This window comes from Cervus canadensis, chromosome 5, assembly GCF_019320065.1.
Source record: "Cervus canadensis isolate Bull #8, Minnesota chromosome 5, ASM1932006v1, whole genome shotgun sequence".
In the NCBI taxonomy this organism is placed as follows: domain Eukaryota; kingdom Metazoa; phylum Chordata; class Mammalia; order Artiodactyla; family Cervidae; genus Cervus; species Cervus canadensis.
The window spans coordinates 95,252,507-95,280,053 of NC_057390.1; the positions used below are offsets into that span (position 1 = coordinate 95,252,507).

The following is a 27,547-nucleotide window of genomic DNA, read 5'->3' on the forward strand; positions in this document are numbered from 1 at the left end:
ATTCAGCCGTTGCTCATACAGTGACAGAAGGACACCGGCCTGTCTTAAACTTTCGGGCTTTATTGCACGGCATGTGGGATCTTAGGGCTTCCCTAGTAGCTCAGCAGTAAGGGAACTGCCTGCCGATGCAGGAGACACGGGTTCGATCCCTGAGTGGGGAAGAACCCCTGGAGGAGGGCATGGCAACCCACTTCAGTATTCCTGCCTGGGAAACTCAATGGATAGAGGAGCCTGGTGGGCCATGGTCCACGGGATCACAAAAGAGTCAGACACGACTGAGCGACTAAACAACAACAACAATATGAGATCTTAGTTCCCAGACCAGAGATCGAACCCACGTCTGCATCCCTGCATTGGAGTCTCCGCCATTGGACCACCAGAGAAGTCCCCAAGACTCTCGGGCTTTTTAAGCAGCTGTATGACTTCTGATAAGTCGCTTCTAGTTCCCCCTGGTTCCAAAAATTCTGTGACCATGACGTCACTGGGAACCATGAGGGTCCTGCCACACTTAAGCAGTGACTCAGTTTAAAAGCCACACTTCCCTTTTTTTTTCCCCCTTAGGAGTGTAATGTTTTTTTCAATAGTGAAGAAAACTTGTACACAGGAAATCAAAGTAGATCAAATTTTCTTCAGCAATCTTTGAAATAGTGTAAAAATGGCAAAAGAATCCAAATGACCAGAAAAGGACATTTCTAGGTTCTAAAATCTCAACCAATAATAACTTATTGACAGATTCTAGAAAGAATGAAAAAAAGTCATATTTGATTTTTCATGGCTAGAAATAATCTATTTTGTTCAGAATGATCAGTTACTAATCTATTTTTCTAGTCTTTACATTTTGGGGCCGGGGGGAGAAGACTTTTGTTCACAGTTTAAACGACTCATTATGTGTGTTTCTTCTTCAAGTCTCATGTGTGCTTCCTACTGGTTTTCATCTTTTGATAATGGGTCTTTTGCAACAACAATGACATATTTCAATGGTTTCCCCCCACAACCTAGAAATAAACCCTTGTATTTATGATTAATTGGCTTGTAACAGAGGTGCCAAGACAGTTCAAGGAGAGAAAAGGTCTTGTCAACAAATGGTGCTGGGAGAACTAAAAAAGAATGAATCTGGACCTCTATTTTTAACCGTATACAAAAATTAACTCAAAATGAGCCAATATAAAGGTGAAAACTACAAAATTTCAAAGAAAACATAAGCATAAAGCTTTGTGATCTTGGATTAGGTGCTTAGTTTATGCCACCAAAAGCACAAGTGATACAGAGGGAAAAATGTGATAAATTAGGATGAGATTTCCTTTCATCATTAATATTAATTTCATCAAATTTAAAATGGTTTGGGAGTTCCCTGGCAGTCCAGTGGTTAGCACTCAGTGCTTCAACAGCCAGGGCCCGAGTTCAATCCCTGGTCAGGGAACCAAAATCCTGAAAGATGTGTGCCATGGTAAAAAAAAAAAAAAAAACTTTTATGCTTCAAAGGACATCTTGAAGAGAGTAGAAAAACAATACACAGAATGGAAAAAAATATCTGCAAATCATAGATCTGAAAAGGAATTTGCATCCAGAATATGTTTTGAAAATGTTTACACTGATACCAAAGCCAGACAAAGACACTGCAAGACAATTACAAATATGAATGGCTTTCTTAAAATTGTCTTTTTGATTCACTGAGATGATGGACAACTGTATACGCCCAATTATATCCACTGTCAACACAAGATGAAACAAAACAACTTGGGTGAATTCAAGTGAAACACTTAAATAAAAAAAAACACAAAAAAAACACCCGTATGTAACTATAACCTTAAACAGTGTCTCCTTTAAGGGACACCATTAACATAGGATACGCTGAAAAGCAGAACACCAAACAGATGAGTGTCTTTTTCCTTTCATCAAAACTCGTGAAAACCTGACTTGTCCAGCTCTACAACCTCATGTGTCCCATGACCCCACACCTACTTCTGTCTCTCTTTTTTTTTTTCCCAACAAAGCTTTTCCACAACAGCTTTTTCCTACCTCAAATTTCTGGGCCTCTAGTCTCAGTTTCTCTATATTTTGGCTGACTTCTGCTAATTTGTGATCCAAACTGCTGGGGTCTCCCATCTGCGGATTCTTTAGGTAGACATCTTTCATTTTTGTGATGGCATCTCTGAAAAAGAGAAGGGGCAGAATGTGGTCCAGTTAATGCCGTGTTAAATTTAGAGCAAATGACTCCCTGCCAGGCAGGGGCCTGGGGGGGTGGGGTGAACAACTTTCCTGAACTTCAGCAAAAGAAACTCTACACCAATCGCCCAACACAAGACCAATGACACCAACTGCATTGCAAGTCATGGGAAATAGCTTAACCAAAAATACAGAAATAAGTGGAAAAGAATTTCTACATCTTCACCACCCCTCCACCTGCCTGCTCGCCTCTGAGCCCATACATCCTGCTGCCCATTGACGGGCACCATGAACCATCTGTTCTCTATAGGAGCCGTCTACCCACTTGCCCCCCCAGTCCACATACCCTGTTCTATCTTTTATATATATATGTATATATTGGCCATGCGTGCCATGTGGAATCTTATTTCCCTTGTTGTTCAGTTGCCAAGGGGTGTCTGACTCTTTGCAACCTCATGGACTGCAGCATGCCAAGCTTCCCTGTCCTTCATCATCTCCCAGAGTTTGCTCAGACTCATGTCCATCGAATTGGTGATTATATCTAACCATTTCATCCTCTGCTGCCCCCTTCTCCTTTTGCCCTCAATCTTTCCCAGCATCAGGGTCTTTTCCAATGAGTCGGCTCTTTGCATCAGGTGGCAAAGTATTGGAGCTTCAGCTGCAGCATCAGTCCTTCCAATGAACATTCAGGGTTGATTTCCTTTAGGATTGACTGGTTTGATCTTGCTGACTTGACCACGGATTGAACCAGGGTCCCAAACATTGGAAGCTCAGAGTCTTAACCAGTGAACCACTGGGGAAGTCCCATCACTCTACTTTCTTTTATTTCCACTGCATATATTACTTCCCAACATTACATGTCTTGTTATTATGCTCATTGCTTACTGTTTGTCTCTTCCTCCTAGAACAGTGGCTCTCTGAGAGGCTCTTTGGGCTCAAGCCCTTTTGTTAACATGATACACCCCCAGTGGCCAGACCACACCTGGCACACAATAGATGCTCAACAAGTATGTGACCTTCCCAGGCAGTGCGGTGGTAAAGAGTCTATCTGCCAATGCAGCAGACGCAAGAGATGTGGGACAAACTGTACGGTCATCCACAGGTTCACAAGTCGTCTCTTGACTTCACGATCTAGTCCTCCAACTACTGCCCTATTTCTCAGTAAAACTTCTCAACAGAGGTGTTTAAAGTCATTATCTCCCATTCCTCTCCAGAAGTTTATCATTTTTATTAATCTTTTCAAGGTACCAACTTTTGGATCTGTTCATTCTCTCTGTTGAATATGTGGTTGTATTTCACTAATTGGTACCCTTTCCTTTATTATTTATCTCCTTTTTTCTGTCTTCTTTGCTTCAATTTGTTTCTAATATGTATTGAAAGCTGTCAAGTTCCCTTTATAAGCATTGGCTTTAATGACATCCCCAATGTAGGTGGAGAATGTGTGTTAAGTTCTGTTTCACATATTTTCTAATATCTATGATGATTTCTTCTTTAATCTATGTGTTACTTAGAGCTATATTCTTTCTTTTTTTAAAGCAGTAAAAACAGATTTTATTCAAAACTAACTGCAATTGGGGGAAAGAGGAGAGTGAAAAAGCTGATTCGAAACTCAACATTAAAAAGACTAAGATCATGGCAGTGGGTCGCATCACTTCATGGCAAATAGAAGGGAAAAAAGTGGAAGCAGTGACAGACTTTATTTTCTTGGGCTCCAGAATCACTGTGGATGGTGACTGCAGCCATGAAATTAAAAGATGCTTACTCCCTGGAAGGAAAGCTATGGCAAACCTAGACAGCATATTAAAAAGCAGAGACATCACTTTGCCAACAAAGGTCCGTATAGTTAATGTTATGATTTTTCTAGTAGTCATGTGAGAGTTGAACCATGTGAGAGTTGGATCATATAGAAGGCTGAGCACTGAAGAACTGATGCTTTTGAATTGTGGTGTTGCAGAAGACTCTTGCGAGTCCCTTGGACTGCAAAGAGATCAAGCCAGTCAATCCTAAAGGAAATCAATCCTGAATCTTCATTGGAAGAACTGATGCTGAAGCTGAAGCTCCAATAATTTGGCCATCTGATGATCCTGATGCTAGGAAGGATTGAGGGCAGGAGGAGAAGGGGGCGACTGAGGAGGAGATGTTTGGATGGCATCAGTGGACGTGAATTTGCACAAACTGCGGGAGATAGTGGAGAACAGAGGAGCCTGTCGTGCTGCCGTCCAAGGAGTTGCAAAAGAGTCGGACATTACTTAGTGACTCAACAGCAACAAAGCTGGGTCCTCACTGTTGTGTGGGCTTTTCTCTAGTTGAGGGGGTGGGGACCACTCTCTAGTTACGGTGCACAGGCTTCTCACTGCAGTAGCTTCTCTTGTTGCAAAGCACGGGCTCTAGAGCACGGGCTCAGTAGTTGGGGTGCACGAGGTAGCTGCCCCACGGAATGTGGGATATTCCTGGACCAGGGATCGAACCCATGTCTCCAGCATTGGCAGGCAGATTCTTTACCACTGAGCCGCCAGGGAAGCCCTGAAGTTGATCCTTTTGAACTGAATAGTTTGGGGGCGGGGGGCGGTTATTTGGCTTGAAAGTCAGTCTTCTCACACCAGCTTCCTTCTAGTTGACACCTGCATGGTCTGTCATTTCCCATTCTTTACTCTCCACCTTTCTGCACCTAATGAGCTGGGTGTGTCGTTTGTAACCAGCACACAAGCAGTATGCCAGTTTTAGGTTTTTGTCCAGTTTGAAAATCTCTTTTAATTGGAACATGTAGTCTGTTCACATTTAACACACTGATTCATTTTATTTTACAAACAGAATATGCCAGGCACTGTCCTCAGCCCTTGAGGTACCCTGATACACTTAATCCTCACACGGGCATATTAACTCCCTTTTCATGGTGAGGAAACTGAACCACCAAGAGGTTAAGAATCTTGTCCAAGGTTTGCAAATGAAACAGGTGGAACCGGGTTGGAACTGGGGTGTCTAGTGTGCTTGGTATTTTAAATCTTCCACCCTAATTTGTGCTTTGGATTTGTCCTGCCTATTTAATATATATTTTTGCTCTCCTATCTTGCCTTTTTGGATTGATTATTTTAAACAAAAATAAACCAAAAATCCAACCTTTTCCAGATCATGTCACCTCTGTGCAAAGCCTTTCATTTTCTGTTTGTCCTGCGTAAAATGTAAGTTGCATGAGAACAGATGTTTGTGATGTTTTGTTCATTCTTTATCCTCAAGGCCTAGAATATTCTCTTATACACAGTAAATGCTCAATAAATAGAGGTGAAGTGAATGATGAAGGTGATTTGCCTTATCACTAGCAAGCACTGCTCTGGGGGTTCAAAGGTCATACCATGGTCACAACCCAAGTGACAGAAACTTTTCTCCACGAAATCAAACAATTAGGGAGGGTCTGTCAGTCACTTATAAAGTGGCATTTCAGATATCTGAGTCATAACATCCATGGAATTTTCTAGGCAAGAGTACTGGAGTGGGTTGCCATTTCCTTCTCCAGGGGATCTTCCCAACCCAGGGATCGAACCCAGGTCTCCCGCATTGTGGGCAGACACTTTACTGCCTGAGCCAGCAGGGAATCCCCATAACCTGCTACTCCAGTGCAAAGTATAACTGCTCACTTAGTAAACAGCATGAGGTTTATCATGGATTTATAAAGCCTTTTATTATATCTAGTCCCAGATGTTATAAATAGTACAAAGACAAAATTTTTATTTCACAAAGTATATTTTTAATTCAAACCTAGAACAAAGTTCATTATATGTGTTCTTCTTTTTAACATACTGTAACAATGTTTATAAAGTGATATGTTTTTCAGGAGTTGCTCTCCCAGGGATTAAAAAAAAAATTAAAAAACTACTTTTCATTTGCAAACTGACAGCCTTGCCAACTTTGTTTATTTTTTTAATAACTAAATTGTAACCTCAGCTTCAATATCACTGGGCTTCCCTGGTAGCTCAGCTGGTAAAGAATCTGCCTACAAAAAATAAAAAAAAAAAAAAAAAAAAAAAAAAAAAGAATCTGCCTACAATGCAGAAGACCCTGGTTCGATTCCTGGGTTGGGGAAGATCTGCTGGAGAAGGGATAGACTACCCACTCCAGTATTCTTGGGCTTCTCTGGTAGCTCAGCTGGTAGAGAATCTGTCTGCAATGTGGGAGACCTGGGTATGATCCCTGGGTTGGGAAGATGCCCTGGAGAAGGGAAAGGTTACCCACTCCAGTATTCTGGCCTGGAGAATTCCATGGGCCACATAGTCCATGGGGTCACAAAAAGTTGGACACGGCTGAGTGACTTTCACTCACTCACTCAGCATCACTGAATTTATGCAGGACTATCATGTGGCCTACTTCATGCCACACAACATGTGGAATCTTAGTTCCCCGATCAGGGGTTGAATCCATGGCCCCTGTATTGGAAGTGTGGTGTCTGAACCACTGGACTACCCGGGAAGTCCCTCAAGTTATCCTTTAAGTTCAAATCTCCACTAATAAATGATTCACTTAACTCCCTCAGTGAGAATATAGAAAGTGAAGGACAACAAAGTGGCTTTTCTCTTTTTAAATTAAGTATAGTTGATTACGGAGAAGGCAATGGCACCCCACTCCAGTACTCTTGCCTGGAAAATCCCTTGGTAGGCTGCAGTCCATGGGGTCGCTAAGGGTCGGGCATGACTGAGCGACTTCACTTTCACTTTTCACTTTCATGCATTGGAGAAGGAAATGGCTACCCACTCCAGTACTCTTGCCTGGAGAATCACAGGGACGGGGGAGCCTGGTGGGCTGCCGTCTATGGGGTCGCACAGAGTCGGACGTGACTGAAGCGACTTAGCAGCAGCAGCAGCAGCATAGTTGATTAACAATGTTGTGTTAGTTTCAGGTAGACAGTGAAGTGATTCAGTTACACATACATATCTAACTTTTCCTTATTGGTTATTACAAAATATTGACTTGCTGTTGCTCAGTCGCCAAGTCGCATCCGACTCCTTGCAACCCCAGGGTCTGCAGAATGCCAGCGACAGCAGAAACAGAAATGTCTATTTTAAGTGCTAATGCAAAGGTAAATGAAAAGCGCTTTTTAAACCTGTGCAGTATGTTTATCTTCTCGACAAAAATCATAACTATTGAACTGAATAAATTGCCTATAATGGAAGGTGATTTATGAATAAGGTGGCTTGCTCAGACATCATACAGACTTTGGTATACCACAGAATGTTTTGCTGTACTTGTGAAATTCTCTGATTTAAGCTGATTTTATATTCCATGGTGGCAACATGGTAAATGTAGTGTTACTAAAGTAAGTGAACATATAAAAAAAAAAAGGAGAGAGATAACCATAATGCATTTTGTTCCCCAAACTTAGAATAATACCTATTTGTTGAAAGAATCCTCCCTGTCTTTATTTATTTTCATAATTATTATTTTGGCCATGAGGTGTGGCATGTGGGAATATGTGATCTTAGTTTCCCCACCAGGGGTTGAACCTGTGCCCCCCTGCATTGGAAGCACAGAGTCTTAGCCACTGGACCACCAGCAAAGTCCCTAGGAATCCTCTCTGTCTTTAATAAAGCAATCCAGGAGACTAGCTATGGCCAAACACATGGCTAAAATAACCACCTAAATTAAAATCTAATTTAGGGCCTCCCATCTTTCCAAACTGAACTCGAATTTCTTAATAAGTCGTTTCGATCCACTCTACCTTTGATCCATCTCCTTTTGGATTTCTTTATTTAATTCATCGACTTTCTGTTGGAGCTTTTTCCTTCTCTGTTCGGGTGGGAGGTTGCTGAAATCTTCTGGTGTCGCGCCCTGCAGATACAAACAGAAATGAGCCAGAAAGCCTCCTTGAAAAAAAGACACCGAGAGAAGCCTGCAGGGAGATTCCCCAGACACCAGGGCGATGCAGATGTCTGCGTGTGCTTTCATGAAATAAATTAAGCTCTTTCCCACAACACCCAGCTGAGATGCAAAAATCCGTGCATGCAAACTGCAAAGGCCCCGCAAACCGTTTTCCATGCCGGCCCGCCGCCTCCGACAAGGAAGGGAGCCTTGAGACAGGAAGATAGACTTTTGACCCCAGCGAGAATCAGTAAGGAGCAAGTCTGGAGACTGAGTCTGCACCTAGCTGTCAGTGTGGGTGGCAACACTGAAGCTTTAGGCTTATGTTTTCTTCCTACAAAAAAACTGGTAAGTGCCCCCATCAACTGTTTCATGTCGATGGCACTTTTCCTTACCCCACCCCCACCCCCATCCCGTCTGAGTATTCCTTCCCGTCTCTGCACACAGGCTGAGGCCAAAAGTTTCTATCCCTGTGAAGTGACAGATGGGACATCCAGTTCCTCCGAGAATGTGGGTGAAGAGGATATTAAGGGAAAAAATCCTCCCCCCACTCCCATCCACTCTCCTTGCCTCTGCTTCCTCTAAAAGGCCCGTCACTTCTTTTTTGTCACCTTTAGGATCATCTAAGAGAATTCTCAGAGAATCTCCCCCACCCTCATCCCCCCAGTTTCAAAACCAACTTTCCATAATGTCTGAAATCAGCCTCAGCTGTTTCTAACTCATCAGAAGAGGTACACTTGGCTTTTTGCTGCACTACATGGCATGTGGGACCTTAGTTCCCTGACCAGGGATTGCACCCACGCCCGCTGCATTGGAAGGCAGAGTCTTAACCACTGGACCGCCAGGGAAGTCTTGGAAGAAGTATTTTTGATATCTTGATTCCCTTTCAAAAACAACTGCTCTCTTTCCTCTGTGTATGTGTTATAAGTAGAAAATATCAACCGTGAGTTGCCAGACTTTTACCCACGCTTACTTGTCATTTCCTTAAATGAGGCTATTTTCATAAAGAAAGAGAAATTTGCTCAATAGCCAGGGATAAGCCAGGGAATTTGAAAAGATATTTTGCTTTAGAATCCCTTTGAAAAAAAGGCAAGATGGGTTTGCTTGGGAGTGGATGGAAAAGAAGGGACCTGGATAATGTAATTGCAAAATCAGCTTGAGTTTGCCAAGCAGCTTACACGGGGGCTTGTGACTGAAGTTCCTAGGCTGCTTATTAGAAAATGCCAGGCTGCTGGATTGGAAGTTTGTGATTCAGCAAATAGTTCACCACTAAGGTCACCAAAGACCTTTCAGCTAATATTCTCAAAGACTGTGTGTGTGTCTGTGCGTGCGCATGCATGTGTTTGAGTGGGACGAGATCTGAGTGAAAGCAAAATAGAAGTGATTATTCCCTAATGCCAAACCAAGAAAGTTCAACTTGCTTCTAAAGCTAAGATGAAGCCAACTAATCTTCAATATAATAATAAAGCAGACTTGTTTTTCCTTTTCCATATAATACCCGAAACTTCAACTGCTTTCCAATTTTCTCAACTCAGTCACTGAGCCCGAAAGCTCAATAGTTTTTTCTCATGCTGAATTGACTTAAATCAGCATGTTTTCTGGAACTGGAAATTTTGTTTTCATTTTTGTTTTAATGCTAGAATGTGACAAAACAGTGTAAGACGCACTGCTTCAGAAGTCAGGAAACCTAGTAAGTGGTCGATATTCATTCATTCAGATGCTCTGAGCCTCACTATGGGCTGTGAGAGCCAAAGACCTTTCCACGATGATGGAAATGCTTTCACAGGTCCACACTGTCCGACCTGGTAGCCGCACATGGCTGCTGAGCCCTTGAAATGTGCCCAGTGCAATTGTGAAACTACTAACTTAAAAATTTTAGTTACATGGGAGATTCAGGTCAACAGTTCTTCTAGATCCAAAGAAACTCAGGTCTCTGGACAGTACCTTCAAAAGTTCATTTTGTCCTATTCGCCTTTTGAAGCTTGAATTCTTTCAAATGATACTCTAATCTATGATTTATTTTGCCACGAAGGAATTTTTATTTCTGCCTTCGAGTTGGAGTAGATTTTCTGAACTCTTTGGAGGGGCCCCAAAGAGACTGACCCTACCAGGGTTTGGAAGAGGGGCTGCAGGCAAGTATGTATATTTTCAATGGCTGTGACTCTAAGGAGATCTTGTTTTACCTGCTACCCCAAACACTTGCTCCCTTGACATGAGCTGCTTCTTGAGATTTATAATTTTTATACCCACTCTGTCTTTGCGTAACTTCTTTATTAGCTTCAAAGTGAGGGCATCAAGCAACAATATCTCAAACAGAAAGACTGTCTGATAATACTATCTTTGGCCGCCAGCACCTCAGCAAAGAACAAATAAAGGGCAAAAAAGAAGCCCTGGAATCTGACAGATTCCCAGTTAATTGATCCACTTTCTCCCAAATTCATACTGATGTTCATTTAAACATCTAGATCTTTCCTTCTTGTAGACACTTTAATCGAGAACTCTTCTCAGGATTTTATTTTACCCTCTAAGAAATGTTTCATTTAATAAAAAATTCTTTCTCTTTAGGGCTGGATCAGTTGTCAAATACTGGGTCGGGCTGAAAAAATGATGTATATACTTTTATATGTGTACTCAAACACATGTATAAGTACATACATAGAGAGATAACCATAAAATACTGTCCTACATTCTCAATAACAGTGCATAAAATGCTGATGTTATTCCTGGTTGAACTGTCAAGTTCATCACTGTCTGTGATTTCAGGATATTCTCAGCTGTGGTGTTTGAGATTACTCTATAACTTACACATATCTGAAGGACAGTACGGGTTATGTGGTTAAGAGTTTCTTTTAATAGATTTAATGATTAGTTTGACTATTTACTAGGGCTATGAAATTAAAAGTAGAAACACCGAACACTAAAGAAATCATTTTAGAAAGGCTTAGGAGGCTCTTTTCATTGTCCATAAAATTGTCTTTGATTTCTTGAATCAGCTATGCACAAGGCACCAATGTATTTACGGAGCGACTTAAAAGTTTCATGACCTTCAATTCTCGAAGGTGCCTTAGACCTGAGTCTGAGCCCAGCATCATTCCTGCATGCCTCCCTCAGATCCCCAGTGTTTTTCATCTGCTTTTGTGGCTCCTGGAGAGGAGCAGCTTTCAACTATTAAATTTGCTTTCATTTAGAATGATGCAATATATAAACTTCTTCATATTTAATATTTATATTTATGTTCATATTTAAATAAAGCTTATCAACATCTGTCATCCTCTTAAGACTCCAGTAGTAAAGAAAACCAAATCATGAGTTAAGCGTTAATTTTCTTAATGGGGAAAGATTATGATCACCTCTGTTAAGAGTCTGGATCTTGGTATTCCAGAGGTCTAATAAGGAAACACCAACAAAGGCACACAAGGGAAACACACATCAACAGTTAACTCTGAAGATAGGTTGCGCATGGCCCAGCACCCACAAAACGCACAAAAAGACCTGATTAGATTCAGGACATGCAGGGAGTAGTTGTGCTTACCAGCTTGAGAGAAAGCTTCATGTAAAAATCGAAGGGGTAACAGGGAGAAAAAGAGAGAGAGAGAGAGAAACAACAACACATGAGAAGAAGAGGAACTTGGTCCGTTCCACTGAATTAACATAACACGTAAAGTCAACCTGGCGATTTGTGAACATGACTTGTAGCGGATCTGTGCCAAAATTCCCAAGAGGGGCCAATCTACCCAAGCCTTTCTTTAGCAGCCACGTTGCCAGAGCAAAGTATATAGGCAGAAAAGGAGAGCTTCTGTTTACCGTTCTGGACTGGTCACGTCGGCCTGAGTATAAACTAATACAAGTTTGCAGTCGGTGACATATCATGATTATAAAAGATGGAAATGATCACAGAGCCTTTTGTTCACCAAATTTCCCATGGAAAGTTTCACACAGACTAAAAGAGTTGGGAAACCAATGCATTCCACAACATACCTGTAATATTTTTATCTTAAGGGACTCTAATAATCCGAACACTGGCATTTCCTAAAGGTATTAAGGCAAAGTCTCAAATCAGTAAATGGGAACCAAGGACTGGAAGATGCTCTGAAACCTGACCTGCAAGAACCAGGAAGCCTCCCAGCACCAGGTTGGAGATGAATGCTCTCTCCCACCTGTGTACTGCCGGCACTGCCTACTATATAGAAGATGTCTTCTGGGGCTTTCTATCAAACTGGGGGCCCCACCCACAGAGGTTGCATAGCACCTGGGGTGTTAACAGAAGTTGCTGCTCTTGCAAGTGACTTTTAGGAAACAGACTTTTAGGAAACTGTCTTTACTACTGAGGGGTACTTACTCCTCGCCGCTGTGGATTTCCTATTAATTACCAGGACATAGCAGCTTGCAATTCTGCTAGTCCTGGAGGTTGGCAAAACTGTACCAGTATTGTACTACACTGGATCCAAAACCAGATTAAAAGGTATCTCAAAATTAGGAAAAGAAACATTGATTCTTCAGTGATAGGTGAGACATGCTTTTTGGCAATAAAGCTGTATTTTGAGAGTTTGGTGCATATATACTCGGCTGTTGTAATCCTAAAAGTTCAGGCTATCGGGGCGATCCAAAAATACATTAAAGATAGAGTAGCAGAGAAAGTGCCCCTTGAATTTGTTTACTTACTTAGGTATTTATTTATTTGGCTGCACCCAGTCTTAGTTGTGGCATGTGGGATCTCTAGTTTCAGCAAGCAAACTCTTAGTTGCCCCATGTGGGATCTGTTCCCAGATGAGGGATCGAACCTCGGCCCCCTGCATCTGGAACAGAGTCTTAGCCACTGGACCACCAGGAAGCCCCCAGGGCCCTTTGGTTTTAAATTGGGAGGGAACAGGGTGTTAAAAATTCCTTAACTAGATTTTTAAAATCTTATTATTCAGATTAACTCAAAGTTGATACTTCATTGTGAATAGGCATTAAGCTTTTAAAGAAATTTTCCCTCTGGGGGAAAAATACTTTTAAGGAAAGGCATAGCAAGACAAAATTTTGGGAAGAAAAGGTACAGATCGTCATATTTGTGATAGCTCTCAGACAGACAACCTACATAACGCCTCAAGCCCTCCTGTAAATTTTAGCACAGATCTGTTTATCACAATTTGAGTTTTTTACAGACAACGCTTTCGGTGCACAGCAGAAAACTTTGCAAATATCTTCCTTGCAAAGCAGATGACCGTACACAAATGTTTTCTCACACATCACCATGTAAATATTGCTAATTTGAACTTGGCACTGTACTTGCTGTCTATTCGGCTACTTCCATGACTTAAAGTAATATATATATATATATATATTTAAAAATTTATTTATTTTTAAAGTAATATATTTTTTTCTTAGCCATTCCAAAAACAGAATTCTAACATCAAGACTAATAACACAGGGCTATTACCACTTCATAATAAAAAATAATTTATTAGGATTGAGAACCGATCCCAATAGAAATAGGCAATATTGAATTCTCAAGTCCAGTTTTCTGAAGTGGATGATGATGGATAATCTACAAGAAGTGCCATCAGGTCTACAGTATAATCTTTTTAATGACTATAAACTGGTTTTTGGTCTTAAGTTGCAAGCCAGCCAGTTAGATCCTTTTAAATTAAAAACTGAATCACCTGCCAAGAGAATACTTTGAAAGGCTGCATTAAGTGCGTTGCGCGACACCTGAGGTACTAAAAAGCTGTCAGTTTCAGGCAGCGATTATGGAGCCTGGGGAGCCACGAGTGTCAATAACACATGAGGGCACACAGAGCCGGCGGATCCATGTGTTATCGGGCCGTCACAGGTACTAACCTCAAGTACAGAGAAAGGGGACAGTGAACATGAAAATATAAGTGTCTGTGATCTAAGGTCCACGGAAGGTCATTTCACCGCTCTGTGACCTTGCTCAGGCTTCGCTGATTTTTTTTTTGGTTGTCCTTTACGGACCCATCTGTTTCAGACGTGCATGTGGGTAAGGGAGCCACACAAGGCCGTCTGCGAGAGTGTGATTCTCCCGTGACCAGCTGCGTGTTAGGGGTGAGGTTCTGCCGTAAAATCATACTCAGTGACACCAGCTCAGACAGCGGTCCCCATCAAAGCAAGGGGAGAAACGCAAGCTCAGCCCACTGACATTTTTAGGAAGCTCGTTATTGGGAAGTTTGGCTCCTTTTTCCACGCAACTTTCCGGGATGAAGGAGCCTGCGGTTGGGTGGGTACGAGGAGGCGTCTCCTGGCGTCTGGGTCAGAGAGCACCTGGGTCCCCAGTCTCGCTGCTGTCACAGGGGTTAGTGCCTGTGCCGTGACCGCATGACCTGGCGTCACAGGTAAACTTACAACATAGTCCCTAGCTTCAAAAGCATACGTGGGTTTCCCTATCGTCCTCTTCATGAGTTCTTTGTGAAAACAGAGAGACTGAGTCTGCCAATAATCAGCAAGAGAACAAAGTAAATCAAATGAAATTAACCAGAAGACTGTAACATCCGACAAACAATTGGTAGGGATTTTCAAAATCTTTTGATCAACGTTGATGGTATTTTTCCATACAATGAACTCTAAAGTGCGGGGAGGGGGGAGATACGTCCATATTTTAGATGTAGAAGGCCCTTACTCAGATCAGGAAATCTTAAGACAGTAAAGTCACACTTCGTAGATTGCAAATTGAGAACACACAATCACGCTTCATTTTTCTTTGACTTAAAGATGAAATAGTGGTTAATAAGGGTGGCATGCCAATCTCTAAAGATGTTCAATGAGACATTTTCTTACAAATGTGAATGATATACAACAAAAAATAGTTTATCCTACTTAGTCAGAAACAAAATCAGTTATGTGATGAAATATTTACATTGCATTTACACATTCTGATAATCAGAAACAAATGATTAAAATCTAGATCAGAAAGCTGCAGAACATGATAAAAGACTCATTAAAATCACAGATTTGTTATTCTCCTAGAGTCCTTTTCCTGTCTTTGGCACAATAATCTTGAAGTTAAAAAGTGGAATAAATGAAATACTAGCGAGGACTATGTCATTTTAGTTAGGGATCCTGTTAAACCACGTACCTTCTGTTTTGAAATTGCCTTAAAATCAAATTTATTTCCCCAAACTTCAGATTTTTTTTAAACTTCCTTATCTTACTTCTATGATGCATTTCCTTTTCTTTTTTCGCACTGCTATTTCCTGAAGAAAAGCACATCAAATCTGACCCTAAAAACAGATCAACTAAAAATGAGAGAAGCAAAAATATGTTTATATTTATTTACTGATGCTTCATGTGTGTGTGTATTTATTCTCAAAAACACACTCACCGTTTAGGAAATTTAAAGATAGAGGTTTGCTGAGCACAGATTTGAGGTGTAAGAAATAAAATTTATTTTGCTAATTATGTTTTTTTTTTAAAGAGAAGGGCATTGCTTCAATTAATCAAAATAACCCATTTCTCATTTCACTGTTTTTGTTTTCAAGTGTTTATTTTTTTCCTAGTCATCTTTTCTTATGCTTATTGATTACTGACATTCTTGGTCTCTTCCTAAACATTTAGAGAACACCATGAAACATGCTTTAGAAACCATTTTCCACCAATATTGTGATGTTGACAGAAGAATGGACTAGATACATATACAAACAGTGAACAACCATGAATATTCGACATTTTTCATTATGAGATCCCAAAAGACAATGCAGACATATTTTCATAAATATAATAAATGAGTGCTCTGTAAAGGTTTTGGAAGCAGCAGAGGTGGGGTAACTGTTTTACAGTTAATGTAAAATTTCCTAGTTGATAGTCTAGTATAGCGACCTATAGTCATTTGTTGGAGATTCTTCCATGAACAAGGAGCAGAGATGGATGGAGAATTAATTCTAAAAGCCAGCATAATGGAGATCTAATTATAGAGTTCAACATGAGCCATCATCCACTGCTGAAGCTATATTCTGCCTTCTAACAAGGGCGCTCTTGAAATCTTTAGGAAATTAAATTCTAATTCTTACCCTGATATGCTGGGTAACCTTAAAACAGGATAATTCCACCAACTACACTCTTTGCAGAAAACTTTCAGATTCTATTACTAAAGGAATCAACATATAAAAAAAATGAGGGTTTTGCCCCTTAATTTAAAAGGTAACAAGGTAGCTATTTTTTAAAACATCTTTTATACACAGAGGAAAGGAAAAGTAAAAATTTGTTACAAGGAACACATCTCCACTACAACCATATTGCAACTCTCACAGAACAGAATAAAAGCAAACCTTACCACATATGCATTTAATGTTTGTTTACTCATTATTCATTATAAAGAGTATTTTGGGATGGCTTAGACTGACCATTTAGGTTTATTCAAGAGGCTACAAATGAATGACCTTGTTCCAATTTTTTTCTAAAAAACCAAACTGGTATCTGCTTTGGACTGCTGATCAATTCCATAAAACCCTATGACTTAAGCACATGTGAACTTAATTAGGATGGCAAAACTGAGTCAATCAGAATAAAACAGTTTCTTCTTGAGTGTGAACACATAGACTCTCAGATCATAAACAGGTTCTCTGGCTCTAAATCCTGGCTATATATCTTCCTAGCTTCATCTTTGTAGGTACCAGTTTGCTTATCAGTAAAATAAAGAAATCTTAGTACCTAGGTTCAAAGGGTGGTTGACAGAATTAAATGAGCACATAGAACAGAGTCTGGCCAATGACAAGTATACGATAAATATCAGCTGCTATTATTTCACCCTTTCAAGATACATACTGCGCTAGCTCTTATGCAGTCAGATCTGTTACCAGATGTTTGATCCACAGCTTGTAAATTCACCGAAACAGCTAAAGAAACCCCTGTAATCCATACCATTTCCCCGCAGACCCGGAGGCATAGCTCAGAGAGAAGTACCCTCTTTATACACTGTTTCAGTAATTATTAAGCAAATTTTTTCTGACTGTGCAGTGATTTCCACCTCTTCAAATGTTGCTAGCTTTAGAAACCGAATCTAAGTTTCCTTTTTTTGGTAAGATCATGGTAAAATATTAATGACTTAGATATTTCAGAAAGGAAATGAAGCAAGGTCCCACCAAAATGGATTACAGACAATAAAGAACTCTGGCTGGCTGGCTTCCCCTCCCTCTCCTTCCATCCATCCTACTTCCTTCCGTTATTTTGTTTTCTTTTTTTGCTCTCTCTGTGGCTCTTCTTCTTTCCGGCTATAATGAATCATAGGTTCTTATTGTTTTATGTTATGGGAAAACACAATGGAGTCATTCACAAACAAAATTAAGTTATGCAGAACAAAACATGCAACCAAAGCGCATCAGAGAGACAGAACTTGAGAGGTGAACTTACCCCACGCTTTAGACTCCTGAAGCAGTGGATTTTGGGTTTGGAGGTCATGAACTCGTTGAAGCGATGGGAGAGGGGTTCCTTTTGCTGCTTGGGAGACTGGGGGCCGTTGGGAACAGCAGAGGGTGAGGCAGAGGCAGGGGGAGGTGGGGGAGGCTGATGGGGGGATGTTAAAAGGGACATAAGCTACGTGTAAGAGATGGAGCAGTGACAGAGTAAAAAATCAGAAACAAGAAGATAAGACACAAAACAAAAATAAGCATCAAATAATATTTGAAATCCAAAGCAAGTCAAACACAAACAATTAAAAATTTAGGCCATGGTCCAAAAGAAAACATGGAAGGACATGTTAGATGGAGAATATGGTGAAAGTGGGAGTTTTAGTAAGTAAAGCAACAGAGGAAGAGCAAGAAATATCTGACAAGAAGCTCATGCGGACTTTCACATGCAAACTACCGTTCTAACTAGTTACTCTAAACCAGTCTAAGCCAGAAGGGTAAATATTTCTAAACCACCTAGACTAACACAGCTAGATGGGAGAAAATGAAAGTCCTTAAACGCTCAGGTTGTGAAAACAGCAAGACAGTCTTTTAAAATGAAATTTTAAATTATTCTAAGGTTAAAGCGGTCCGTGTCGCCTCGATCACACCCTTTATGCCCAGGTTAATGCTGTCATGCACCTACGTATCACACTCTAAAAAGAAAATAAAAAATGTTCATGGATACATTTGTTAACATGAGCTCGAAACTAGGTTATTAATCCATGGAAACCATTTCAGTTAGAGATGCTGATACATGGTTATAGAAATGTGGCACAACGTCACTTCTCAGCCCAGGGAACCAGCAATCTAGGAGACTTAGGAGTGAAAGGCATGATGCGAAACGGCCAGAGGTCAGTAGTCTGTTAGTGTGGGTGACACGGTGCAGGTGATAAATGCGTCTGAAATAAGACAAATGGCCATGGCCAAGGTACCACCACCAAAGAGAGAGATTGTCTTAAAATAAAACAGCACACTAGCCTCCTGTTTGCATTCTGAAACTACAAGCTTAAAAAAAAAAATCTTCGTTCCTTTAAAGACTAAAAGATAGAGTGAACATCTCCACATCTTGTAACACTCATATCACACTGGGTCCAGTCATCAGTACCTTATTTTTTTTGATGAACGGCCATAACTTTCCTTTGGATTTGCCACCAAATTTGAGCTCTGATTTGCCTTCTCCTCTGGAATTTGAAAGGCTGTTATCTGACACAGTGCGTTTCATAGGCTGAGTGTAATCCTCAAATTCAATGTCTCCCGGAGGCTCGAACCCAGACTTATAAGCTTCTACGACCAGCTGTGAATCCTGCAATGACACCCATCACACACAAATATGTTCCAATCCATGTAAATACTTTCCACACGCTGAACTATGATGCCCTCACACAGATGACATTCTAAGGAAGTTATATTGATTAACTGATTTTTTCTAGTAATGTATTTATCATTTGAAAGAATAACTTGTAAAGCTATACATCTAGTTGAGATTTCAAGATAATTTTAATAACTATTTTTCTACATTTAGAGAAGCGAATATTAAGAACAACTTTGCCAAAAAGCAGACAAATTGGGTCATTTATTATGCAATTCCGTTGAAAAATTGTTGCTGCTTAGTTGCTAAGTTGTGTCCAACTCTTTGCAACCCCATGGACTGTAGCCCTCCAGGCTCCTCTGTCCATGGGATTTCTCAGGCAAGAATATTGGAGTGGGTTGCCATTTCCTTCTCCAAGGGTTCTTCCTGATCCAGGGGTCGAACCCACATCTCCTGTTTGGCAGGCGGATTCTTTACCACCAAGCCACCTAGGAAGCCCTTCCCTCGAAAAATACAATAATATAAAAACTGATTCTCATCAGAAGGTCTTAAAGCAATTTGGCATACACACAGTCAAAGCAAAAAAAGATCCCCTCTCCAATTTCTTTGGTTCACTGTGGTTCAAAGATAGGAATTTACTGAATAATTTTCCTTTATATATATATTTGTTCAAAGTCTCTCCTCCACTAGAATGTAAGCGCCCTTCTGTTCTTCCTCCACGGCATCCCTAGTACCTGGATGATGCCTGATGATAATGATAGAATAAATGTTAGCTGAATAAATGAGGGAACTGACTGCCTACTCTGTGGTGTCCCCCTGCTAGGAACTTTGAGTTCAGAGTATTTTTGGGGTCAGGTGATGAAGACCAGTGTGTAAGGAAATGACAACCATTGTGTCCAAGATAGACAGATGTATAGTTAAAGTGTTATGGTAACAACAAAACTTATACTAACATCCTCAGTCCCAAATGTGCCAAGGACTACACTAAATCCAAACCATGGAGGGCTCAATTTAAAAAACTCTAAAAAGGTATTGCTATTGTTGAAAAGTACTTGTGACCACTGAAAGCAACTACTTTCAGATGATTAAATATGGTCACTGTGGAAAGGGACAGGGAAATAACGGAACCACAGTTATACATTAAGTCCAAACTATAGTACTTACATTTTTCGGATCAATTGACTCGGCTGCTTTTACGATTCCATCCAAGCATTTCCCAATGATGGGGATCACCTGCCGGTCCAGCTCTGCGTATGTCTTCACTGATTCTCCGATTCTCACTATCCTCCTCTCCTCCATCTCTTGTATTTTCTGCAACATTAGAGTTTGCATAAAATTAGTTTGGTTTACTATTATTTAAGGAAGTTGTTTTTTGGCAGCATTGTTACCTCTAAAAAATTCTCTAGGAGGGAAATAGGCCTATAAAAAGGTTCGGGTTAGGGACTTCCCTGGTGTCCAGTGGTTGAAACTCTGCCCTTCCACTACTATGGGCACGAGTTTGATCCCTGGTCAGGGAACTAAGATTCTTTCGTGACACTTGAGGTGGGCAAAAACAAATTTAAAAAGGTTAGAGTGAAAGCAACCATAAATTTATTGTGCTTCTACTTTAGCCAGCTGGACACATATTTTACTAATTGTTAAGCTGTCTAAATGTACACTTTACACAATTCCATTCCAATTTCAGTAAGAACCTGAAACGAAGGTAGTTTTACTACTAATACCATTTGATATTAGATTTCAAATATTTCCTCCATCGTTGAGCCACTGATTCATCCTTTACCAAAAGCATGGCATCAGGATTAACTGCCTTGACCCAACACAGGCTGAGATTAACTAGCGCACCTTCCTTCTACAAGTTGGAGGTTTGGTTTTTTTTTTAATTTCTTTTTAATTGAGGATAACTGCTTTACAATATTGTGCTGATTTCTGCCACATAACAATGTGAATCAGCCATAAGTGTACATATGTCTCCTCCTCCTTCAACCTCCCTCCCAACCCCTCATCTCATCCTTCTAGGTGGTCATAGAGTACCTCGCTGAGCTCCCTGCATCATACGGCAAACCCCACTCCCCATCTATTTTACATATGGTAATGTGTATGTTTCATTGCTACTCTCTCAATTTGTCCCACCCTCCCCTTTGCAAGCTGGAAGTTCCTGTTTGCTGTGTAGACACCCTGATACAAATTTTTGTTATTTTTTCTACAGTGGAACTTGAAGTTGTAAAAAATTCCCAAAGTGGGGAGAACAGTATCATGTATCCTTTCTCATACTATTCTTGACAACTTAACGTAGCCCAAAGAAAAACAATCCAAAGGAAAGACAACAGGACTGTCAAAACAAGAGGGAACTATCACTTCACACCTGTCAAAATGGCTATCAGGAAAAGTCTACCAATAACAAATGTTGGTAAGGATACAGAGAAAAGAGAACCCTTGTACACTGATGGTGGGAATGCAAATTGGTGCAGCCCTTTGAAAGCAATATGCAGGTTCCTCAAAAAAATAAAAATAGAACTACCATATGATCCACTCCTGGGTATACATCCAGAAAAAAAAAAAAAAAGAAAAAGAAAACATTAATTCCAACAGATACATGCACCCCAATGTTCATAGTCATCTGTTCAAATCCTACGACTGTCTTAATGCTGCTCTGATTCCTAAAGGTAAGTCTGGCACTTTTGTAAGTAGAATGGTCCTTTTAGCAAAAAGAGTGTTAATGTAAGAATCCCAGTTCTAAGTCTGACCAAGAACGGCTGCAGGGTCAAACCAAGGACACTTACAAAGTCTATTGATTAATCTTGGGATTCATGTCATGTTTCATCTTAATGTCAGTATGTGCTTAATCTGAATGTTTTTTAAAAGTGATTTGAGTTAGAGGAAATTTAGAATGCTATAAATACTTGGAAATCGTGATTCCAAGTAACATGTTTCTAAGCCAAGCAAATCTGAGAGAGCTGAACCACTTACCTGAAAGATATTGGGAATGTGAGTGTGGTAATATTCATGCTGCTCGTGGTTGAATTTCTGAAGAACTGATGAGTAATCTGCTTTGCTCTCCTCCGCCATTTGATGACGCGTTTGAGCTTGCTGTCGTGCCTTAGGGCAAAAAATGAGAACTTCCCATGTTTACACATAATATATAAAAGCCTAGGATTACAAACTGGAGAGACTGGGGGGAGTGGGTGTCACATTTTCCTCAAACGTATTCTATTTACCAGGTGCTGTTTTTTTAAAAAAAAAATTGTTTAAACAACCCAATCCAAAATAGGGCAGAAGACCTGAAGACACATGTCTCCAAAGAAGACCCACAGATGGCCAATAGGCACATGAAAAGATGCTCGACATCACAAACTATTGCTGCTGCTGCTGAGTCGCTTCAGTCGTGTCCAACTCTGTGCGACCCCACAGACCGCAGCCCACCAGGCTCCCCCGTCCCTGGGATTCTCCAGGCAGGAACACTGGAGTGGGCTGCCATTTACTTCTCCAATGCATGAAAGTGAAAAGTGAAAGTGAAGTCGCTAAATGCAAATCAAAACAGCAGTGAACTATCGCCTTGCACCTGTCAAAATGGCTATTAGGAAAAGTCTACAAGTAACAAATGCTGGTGAGGATGTAGAGAAAAGGGAACCCTTGTACACTGTGAACGGGTACAGCCCTATGGAAAACAATATGCAGGTTCCTCAAAAAAATAAAAATAGAACTACCATATGATCCAGCAAGTCCACTCCTGAGTATACATCCAGAAAAATAGATATGTGCACCCCAATGTTCACAGCGGCGCTATTTACAACAGTCAAGTCATAGAAGCAACTCAAGCGCCCACCAACAGATGAATGGATTAGGAAGATACAATATACATACACAATGGAATATTGGGTGTTAGTCCAACTCTTAGCGACCCCATGGACTGTGACTTGCCAGGCTCCTCTGTCCATGGGATTCTCCAGCCTAGAACACTGGAGTGGGTTGCCATTTCCTTCTCCAGGGGCTCTTCCTGACCCAGGGATCAAAACCGGGTCTCCTGCATTGCAGGCAGATTCTTTACCATCTGAGCTATGTCTTGGAACACTAATGGAATATTACTCAGCCATAAAAAATGGAAATACTTCCATTTGTAGCAGCATAAATGGACCTAGGGACTATTATGCTTAGTGAAATAAGTCAGATAGAGAAAGACAAATACTATAAGAGAAAAAAATATTACAAATGATTGTCAGACTCACAGATAGAAAACAAACTTGTGATTATCAAAAGGGAGAGGGACAAATTATGGGTATGAGATTAACAATTCAAACTACTATATTTATAATAGATAGGCAACAAATATATACTGGATAGCACAGGGAAATATAGCCAACACCTGAAACTAACTTAATATTATAAAACAACTACTGTTGTTGTTCACTCGAGAAGTCGTGTCCGATTCTTTGTGATCCCATGGACTGCAGCATGCCATGCTCCTCTGTCCTTCATTATCTCCTGGAGTTTGCTCAAATTCATTTCTGTTGAGTCAGTGATTCTATCTATCCAACTCATCAACTACACTTTGATTTTTCACAAACCCCACCATTCTTGCCTTAACGCAGCATTACCTTCTAGTTTGAAACGTACCAACATTCTTTATTGTCTACACTTGGCCCAATTCACATATTTATTACCAAGATTTAGGTTCCCTTGTGGGAACCTCTGATCATATTTTTTATTTTTTGAGTTGGGGACAGGGGATCCATAATTTTTTTTTATCCAGTTATCAAAGGAGTTCATGAATTAAAAAGGCATGTGACCCACTGACCTATAGGGGTCTTTCTAAAACTCTGCACTGTGGTTTTTTTCAGAATATATTTTAAAGTAGCCCTAAGTATGGTGCCCTCTTTGCACTGTGTGTGTGCGTGTGTGTGTGTGTGTGTGTGTGTACGTGTGTGTGCGCGCGCACTTCAGTTGCTCAGTTGTCTCTGACTCTTTGTGACCCCGTGGACTATAGCACGCCAGGCTTCCCTGTCCTTCACTATCTCCCGGAGTTTGCTCAAACTAATGTCCATTGAGTCAGTGATGCCATCCAACTATTTCGTCCTCTGTCACCCTCTTCTCTCCTGCCTTCAATTTTTCCCAGTATCAGAGTCTTTTCTAATGTTTTATCGCATTGCTTTTCTCCTAAATAATGATAGAATTCCTAAATTTGTTTCTCTCTTTTAATTCATATTTTGGTTAATTACACACAAACAAGAAAGAGGCTGTTAGCGACAAGCCGCATAATCGATTTGAAAGCTCAAACAAGAATGTCTGAAAAGCCTAAAGTCCTCCACAAATACCAGTGATTGTTATGCTGGTATTAGCTCCTCAGATTCCTTGGAGGTGCCTTGATAAATATAATCTCATGAATCTCTAAGATGATCTGAGGTCCACGCAGGGCAAAAACCACCTCCTGCCAGATGAAGAGATGGCTTGGCCCGTGTGCTTGGCAAACTTACCACACCAAGCCAAGAACACAACAGGAGAAGGGCCTTGTTCCAACACAGCCAAGGCAACTTTTGTCTGTTTGCTTGTTTTGCTTTGTTTTACTGAACCTAATTTTTTTTTTTTTAAGATAAAGAAAAAACAGAGAACCATCCAAATGCCAACACGAAGAGGAAAGGTTGGAGCTGTCTGTCTGTCCTACGCTCTGTCTGGTCGCTGGTTCCAGGTCAGTTTCTTTGCATCTCAACGTCCTTTATTGGTTTCCTGCCTCTGTGACTTGAAGGCTTAACCTGATTTCACTTCCTCGACACGCTTCGCTCATCTGTGTATCCGTGAAGCCACGGTGGGTCATTCAGACCTGCTTCCTTTATTCCCTTCTCTGTTCCTCAGTAAACACTTCCCTAGTGCAGGTATCAATATTAACATTTCCAAACTGATTTCCTTATTTCCTGAGATTTCTTAGTTTCTTAAGACCTTTAGGTACTTAAAACCCAATTTACCAACTTCTCATCTCCCCTCTGTTATTAGTTCAGCTGCCACGTTCTTCCTCTTTGTCGGCGGCCTCTTAACTCCCTTCCTGACCATATGCTTCGGCTTCCGCTTTACTGTGCTCCCCAGCACATGTATTAGCCGGCGCCCAGCTACCCTGTGAAATCCGTGCCCTTCCAATACACAGTAACCCTCCTCCGTTTAAACAGTAGCCTCCCCACCTACGTGCACTCCATCTGTTCCCCTGATGCAACCAACTCAAAAACCCTTTTAACTCTTTCAGTTACCTAGAGTTTTATCATGTCTCACTCCGCTAGGACTATGGGAAAAAAGCGACAATGACAACCCACCACCAACGAAATTCCCAGGTAGACCCCCCCCCATTTCTAAAAAATTCTCTACTTCATTCACAAACCTTCTTCAGAAAAAGGTCAGAAAATCCCCAGGGCAGGCAGGTTCCTTCATCTCTTTTATAAATGAAAAGTACCAAGGTGGGGCATCTCCTGATTTATTTTGGAGAAATGATCCAACTTGGTGAAAATTGAATATAGCTTAGTTCTGAAACAAGGATCAGAATGTCATCATTAAATATGCACATATGTGTGCGGGTACACACACACACAGCCCACATATGCAGATCAATGCTTCCCGGTAATCACTCCCTCATAACGACTGTGGAATATTTTACTCCTGAGAACTGGAGGCGAGCCTGTCGGAGGTGCCCCAGGACCAGCTCACTGGAAGGGCCTGTTACCCTCCTTCCTCTGAGCTCCCCAGAATCTCTAACAATGTTTTTGCTTTGGCTATATAATTACTTTCTGTGGTTGTTTAGCTGCTAATTCGTGTCTGACTCTCTTGTGACCCCATGGACTGTAGCCCACCAGGCTCCTCTGTCCGTGGGATTTCCCAGGCAAGAATACTGGAGTGGGTTGCCATTTCATTTCCTTCTCCAGGGGATCTTCCCGACCCAGGGATTGAACTCAGATCTCCTGCATTGGCAGGCGGACTCTTTACCAGTGAGTCTCCAGGGAAGCCTATAATTGCTTTTATAAGCATATCAACTCATAATTGTTTCACAATGCCCCATACGCTGTAATCTCAAAATACAACTCGGTGACCGCTACATGTAAACTACAGAAGGGACTGAGATAAAGAAGAACATGGATAAAATCCAGCCTGGAAAGTGAGAGAACAGAAGAAAGCAGACTCCAGAGGGAACGAACGGGTCTGCCTTTTATGAAAGAAGCATTATGTCTCGGGCCGTTTTCTGAAAAGAAAAAACTTGGCCATCAGTACAAAAAGTCTTCGTATATCTACAGTCTATCTCTGACCCATTAAAAAGATAAAGCAACATTTAGAAGCAGCAAAATATCATCGCATATCACGCTCTGCAAGACCACAGTGGGAAGACAGGGCTGTCTTACTCTCATCCCAGGATCCAGCTGCTTTGAATTAATACCCACTGTTGAACCCCAGGCCCAGGAATGCGCCATTGTTCTAAGATTTACTATGGAAATCTATTTTTGTTTCATAAGCTGTGATGTTTACTTTGCACTGGAACTTCAACAGTCTCTCTCAAACACCAGGGCTGAGTCAGTTACTCATTATTACAAATATGCTTTTAAAAATAAAGTATTTTCAAAAACTTATTTGGAGAAACTGCTAAATAACTAGATATTTTCGAGAGGGCATCTCCTCATGCCTAAGGCTGCATGAAGATTAGAAGCATCACCATTTCCCAGCTCTTTGTAAGTCTGTCTAAAAATAGCAACTGTTATCTTAAAGAGGTACAGTACTTCCATCCTCAGCAAGACCATCAGCTATTTTTTTTCATTCAAGTTCCCATTCTAAGAATAAAAGGTACAGCATCTTGTAGCAACATTACTGTGGGGCAGAGAGAAGTTCAAAGGTTGTTGTTTTTTTTTTTTAACGAGTCAGAGTTGCAGAATTTAGAGATAATATTCTAAAAAAGTCCAGAATGACCACAATGGCCTGAGGCCATAAGTCACAGAGATCTTTAAATAAGAGCTACACCACTTTCACTGTCAGTCAGAAAGACTGAACTTGAACTGTGCAATTTCTTTAACAAATCCTTGGGAATCTCCCCAAATAAATCCAAATTGGCCTAAGTATGTATCACTTAAGTGTGACTTCACTGCTTGGTAATTCTTAACATGGTCTTATCGACATCTGCTTCAAAGGTCAGAGTTACAGTTTCTAAATAAAGGAAACAATATTTTAGAAACCAAGCTGCAGCCCAATGCTTCTAAATCCTAATGGGTTTAAAGACAAAAATACTATAATCCATTTAGTTAGTTAAATTTAGATGATCAGCCTGGCCAAAATGTGCAGCTACTTCCTGTTCAATTCATTAAGAAAAGAACACTGCTGGCTGAGTCTCACTCGTCATAAACAGAGAAAATGGGCCCTACTAAGGGATGTGTTTACTTTCATATGGGGACCGTGGTAGATTTTCTTACTATGTTATACCCTCACATCTTTTACCATTACTTCTTATGGCTTTTGACCTTTTAACAAAATGAGCAAATACAGACTGGTTTTACTCATACACATCAGTTCAGTTCAGTTGCTCAGTCGTGTCCAACTCTTTGTGACCCCATGGACAGCAGCATGCCAGGCTTCCCTGTCCATCACCAACTCCCCGAGTTTACTCAAGCTCATGTCCACCGAGTCAGTGATGCCATCCAACCATCTCATCCTCTGTCATCCCCTTCTCCTCCCGCCTGCAATCTTTCCCAGCATCAGGGTCTTTTCCAATGAGTCAGTTCTTCACATCAGATGGCTAAAGTACTGGAGTTTCAGCTTCAGCATCAGTCCTTCCAATGAATATTCATGGTTGATTTCTTTTAGGATCGACAAGTTTGATCCCTATACCCTA

The 27,547-nt window shown here is 40.8% G+C and overlaps 1 protein-coding gene across 22 annotated transcripts in view; it reads right to left on the reverse strand.

The window, feature by feature from the left end:
* The window catches only part of FNBP1 (formin binding protein 1), a 133,480-nt gene that overhangs the window by 9,863 nt on the left and 96,070 nt on the right, over positions 1–27,547 (reverse strand). For 5 of the 22 annotated variants that reach the window (XM_043469825.1, XM_043469826.1, XM_043469841.1 and 2 more), the window contains 8 exons: positions 21,673–21,801; positions 19,870–20,016; positions 18,502–18,699; positions 17,359–17,541; positions 14,359–14,442; positions 11,546–11,560; positions 7,874–7,983; positions 2,020–2,152 (listed from right to left, as the gene is read on the reverse strand). In XM_043469825.1, the coding sequence (XP_043325760.1) occupies positions 2,020–2,152; positions 7,874–7,983; positions 11,546–11,560; positions 14,359–14,442; positions 17,359–17,541; positions 18,502–18,699; positions 19,870–20,016; positions 21,673–21,801 (999 nt within the window). The remainder of the gene's footprint in view (positions 1–2,019; positions 2,153–7,873; positions 7,984–11,545; positions 11,561–14,358; positions 14,443–17,358; positions 17,542–18,501; positions 18,700–19,869; positions 20,017–21,672; positions 21,802–27,547) is intronic. The other 17 variants (XM_043469831.1, XM_043469828.1, XM_043469829.1 and 14 more) reach the window with 10 other exon arrangements.